The 3,381-nt window shown below is 49.2% G+C and overlaps 1 protein-coding gene across 8 annotated transcripts in view; it reads left to right on the forward strand.

Moving 5' to 3' along the window:
* Window positions 1-3,381, forward strand: part of Erlin2 (ER lipid raft associated 2) — an 18,838-nt gene that overhangs the window by 10,613 nt on the left and 4,844 nt on the right. For all 8 annotated transcript variants that reach the window (XM_031339431.1, XM_031339429.1, XM_031339428.1 and 5 more), the window contains 2 exons: window positions 709-800; window positions 1,837-1,926. In XM_031339431.1, the coding sequence (XP_031195291.1) occupies window positions 709-800; window positions 1,837-1,926 (182 nt within the window). The remainder of the gene's footprint in view (window positions 1-708; window positions 801-1,836; window positions 1,927-3,381) is intronic.

Consider the following 3,381-nt stretch of genomic DNA (forward strand, 5'->3'; position numbering starts at 1 on the left):
AGCCCAGCACAGCCCAGCACAGCACAGCACAGCACAGCACAGCACAGCACAGCACAGCACAGCACAGCACAGAGCCTCGAGCTCTGATTCCCCCTTCCCTTAGCATGTTAGTCTGCTGTACTCTAAGGTTGGGCGGGCATGTCAGCACCCAGGGCCGCAGAGGAGCCCTAGAGAGCAGTGGTGCTTTTAAAAGGTGTGAGAGAGAGTCCTAGCAGTGGAGATACAGGAACAGACAAGTGAGTTTACTACTTTATTAAAGTCATTTGTTTCTGTTATTTTGCTCTGAGAGAGGGTCTTGTTAAGTGTCCAGGCTAGTCCCGAGCTCCTATGCTTAAGCTGTCCTTCTACCTCAGCTTCCCAAGTAGCTGGGACTACAAGCATGCACAAAAGAAAGCCATATGATTGTATGATGTATGATCAGCATAAAGGTGGAGCCACTGAACAGCCTTACATGGCAGAGCAAAGATGTCTGAGTGTGCTTCTCCTCAGCCAGAACTGGGTTTCTGCAGGGAGCACAGAGTTCCCCAGCCCTCCAACACAGTCTCCCAGCTGCAGGGAGCACGGAGTTCCCCAGCCCTCCAACACAGTCTCACAGCTGCAGGGAGCACGGAGTTCCCCAGCCCTCCAACACAGTCTCACAGCTGCAGGGAGCACGGAGTTCCCTAGCCCTCCAACACAGTCTCCCAGCTGCATGCTTTTCCCTTCCAGGGAAAGCGAGAAGACGAAGCTTCTCATTGCAGCCCAGAAACAGAAGGTGGTGGAAAAGGAGGCAGAAACAGAGAGGAAGAAGGCCCTCATTGGTCTGTATTAGTTCTCTAATCTCCTTGAAGGGAAGAAGGGTTGGGGATGGTGGGATGATACAAGGAAGGCCAGGGAATGGTTAAGTCCCTCAACATGCTTCTGGTGTGCTGGAGTGGTGTTCGTATCCCCAGGAGCCAAGTGGAAATGATCAAATAGGAATGACTGCCATTCACTGAGAACTTCATATGTGAAATAATTCAATTGGCCTATCACCTCCTGAGGAAAGTGCCATCATTTACTTGGACTTCTTGTTCATTTTATTTCTTATTTTATTTTTTATTCTTTGGGGTGGGGTGGGAATTGGGGAGATGTGCCTGTATTTAGGAGCTCATATGCCATGGCACAATTGTGGGGGACAGAGAACAACTTCCAGGATGCCCCTCCCACTGTGTACTGAGTTTGCAGACTGCCTGGCAAGCAGTTGTAACCACTCAGCATCTTGAGGTACTTGCTTTGTTTCAATGAGATCTGTACACGTGTCCAAGGCCAGGTGGCAAATAGGAGAAAGCACTGGAGCTCCGGCCAACTCGAGCCATTCCCTAAAGTGAAATGTCAGGGAACTTCTTCTTTAAAAGGCTGACATGGGAGAGAAGTCAGGCTGTCTCCCTGACATCTCCAAAGCATGCTTTTCTCCTGGGTCAGCTCCTTCAGTTACTGTTTGACGCTGATGCCATGCTCCTGTGTTCACTGGGACATTCGTCTTTGCCCAGGTGTACCCATTGCAACTGCCCTCTGTGGACTTAACTCTATCTGAGCAAACCCATTCAGGTATAAGGGCACTCGTATCAGGGGACAGGTATAGTCCATCAAGTTCTTTTGTTTTTACATTTATTTGTAAGTATGTGGGCACGTGCATGCCATGGTGCTTATATGGAAACTAGCAGACAACCTGTGGGAACCAGTTCTCCTTCCACCATGTGGGTCCTGGGATTGAATTTGCATCGGCAGGCACCTTTACCCACTGAGCCATCTCACTTTCTTAGCCAAGCTTTTGGCATGTCAGCACTAAACCATTTCTCCACTTTATTCACTCAGAGGCAGAAAAAGTGGCACAGGTTGCAGAAATCACCTATGGGCAGAAGGTGATGGAGAAGGAGACAGAGAAGAAGATTTCAGAAATTGAAGGTGAGCACTCATGACGTTGTGCCTAATGGAACATGGGTGGCCAAGTTATTTCCTGAGCTCTTTGGTCTCTGTCTCAGGTGCTGTGGTGTCTCTGAAATACTAGTCTCCTCTGCTTAGACTCAGGGTCAGAACTTTAACCAGTGTTGACAGGAAGCAGTAATACTGGCTCAGCAAGTGTTGCTTGTGCTGCTTATGCACTGGGCATTTTCTTGGGAATGAAAAGAGAAACGAAGGGCTAATGAAATGGTCCAGTGGGTGGAAGTGCCATACCCAAGGACCTGAATTTGACACCGACAAGCCTCAGGGTAGAAAGAGTGAGCCAGCTCCTGAGAGTTGTCATCTGACCTCTGGAGACTCACCATGGCGTGCTTGCACATGCACACATACACATAAATAAATGTTTATAAGTAACTAGTGCTGGGAGCAAGGGTGTCAGGCAAGCCATGGTAATATATTCCTATACTCTCAGTACCCAGGGTGAAGGCAGAAGGGGGTGGTGGGTCAGCAGACATCCTGGGCTACAGAGCAGGGCCCTGGCTCAGAAAAGAGACAAGAAAAAGAAGAGCAAGAGAAGGAGAGAGATCTCATAGCCCCCATTGACCTGAGCTCAGTCTAGCAAGTATCTCTGAGCACTCTGACATTGGACCCAAACAGCAGCTCTCCCTGCCTTTGCTCTCTCTTCAAAAGCCCTCTAGAGGCAGGCATGTTGATACACACTATCATCCATAGCAAGCTGATACACATACCACCCTGGTAGGGGACAGGAGTCACATACCATGCTGGTAGGGGACAGGAGTCAGTTGGTTGCGTATTTTCATCTTAGAGTTTGCTCTCCAGGTCCACGCAGACATTAAGTTAGCCTTGGTGAAGACACTTTTCAGCATGTGCAGCTCTGGTCACTAGCTTCCGGCCATTGCTCACCTGCAGTCCCCTCCCGAGCCCTCACTGCCCCACTTTCCTCCCCCCGCCCCTTGCTTCACGTAGTGCCTTCTGTCAGTGATTTTCAGGACAAAGGTGAATCCTCATGGAAGCTTTAGGCCACACAGTATTCCATGTAATTAGACACTCACTGTGGAGCCTGCAGGCTTTGCAGGGACCTACCGAGGAGCTGAGTAGGACGTCACAGATCCGAGGGCTTTCACCTGGGAGCTCTTGGTAAAGCAGTGCTTTCATTTCCTATAAATGTTTGTCATAGGCCGGAGAGAGGCACAGCTGCTAAGAGAGTTTATTGCTCTTCCAGAGGACCTGTAGCCCATGCACACATTGTGCAGGTCACAACCACCTATAAATCCCACTCCAGGAGGATTTGACACTTCTTGGTTCTGAGGCATCTGCACTTAAAAAAACATAATCACACACAGATACATATAATTAAAAATAAACTTTTGGGGCTGCAGAGATGGCTCAGTGGGTAAGAGCACTGACTGCTCTTCCAAAGGTCCTGAGTTCAAATCC

Source organism: Mastomys coucha, unplaced genomic scaffold (assembly GCF_008632895.1).
Source record: "Mastomys coucha isolate ucsf_1 unplaced genomic scaffold, UCSF_Mcou_1 pScaffold22, whole genome shotgun sequence".
Lineage (NCBI taxonomy): Eukaryota > Metazoa > Chordata > Mammalia > Rodentia > Muridae > Mastomys > Mastomys coucha.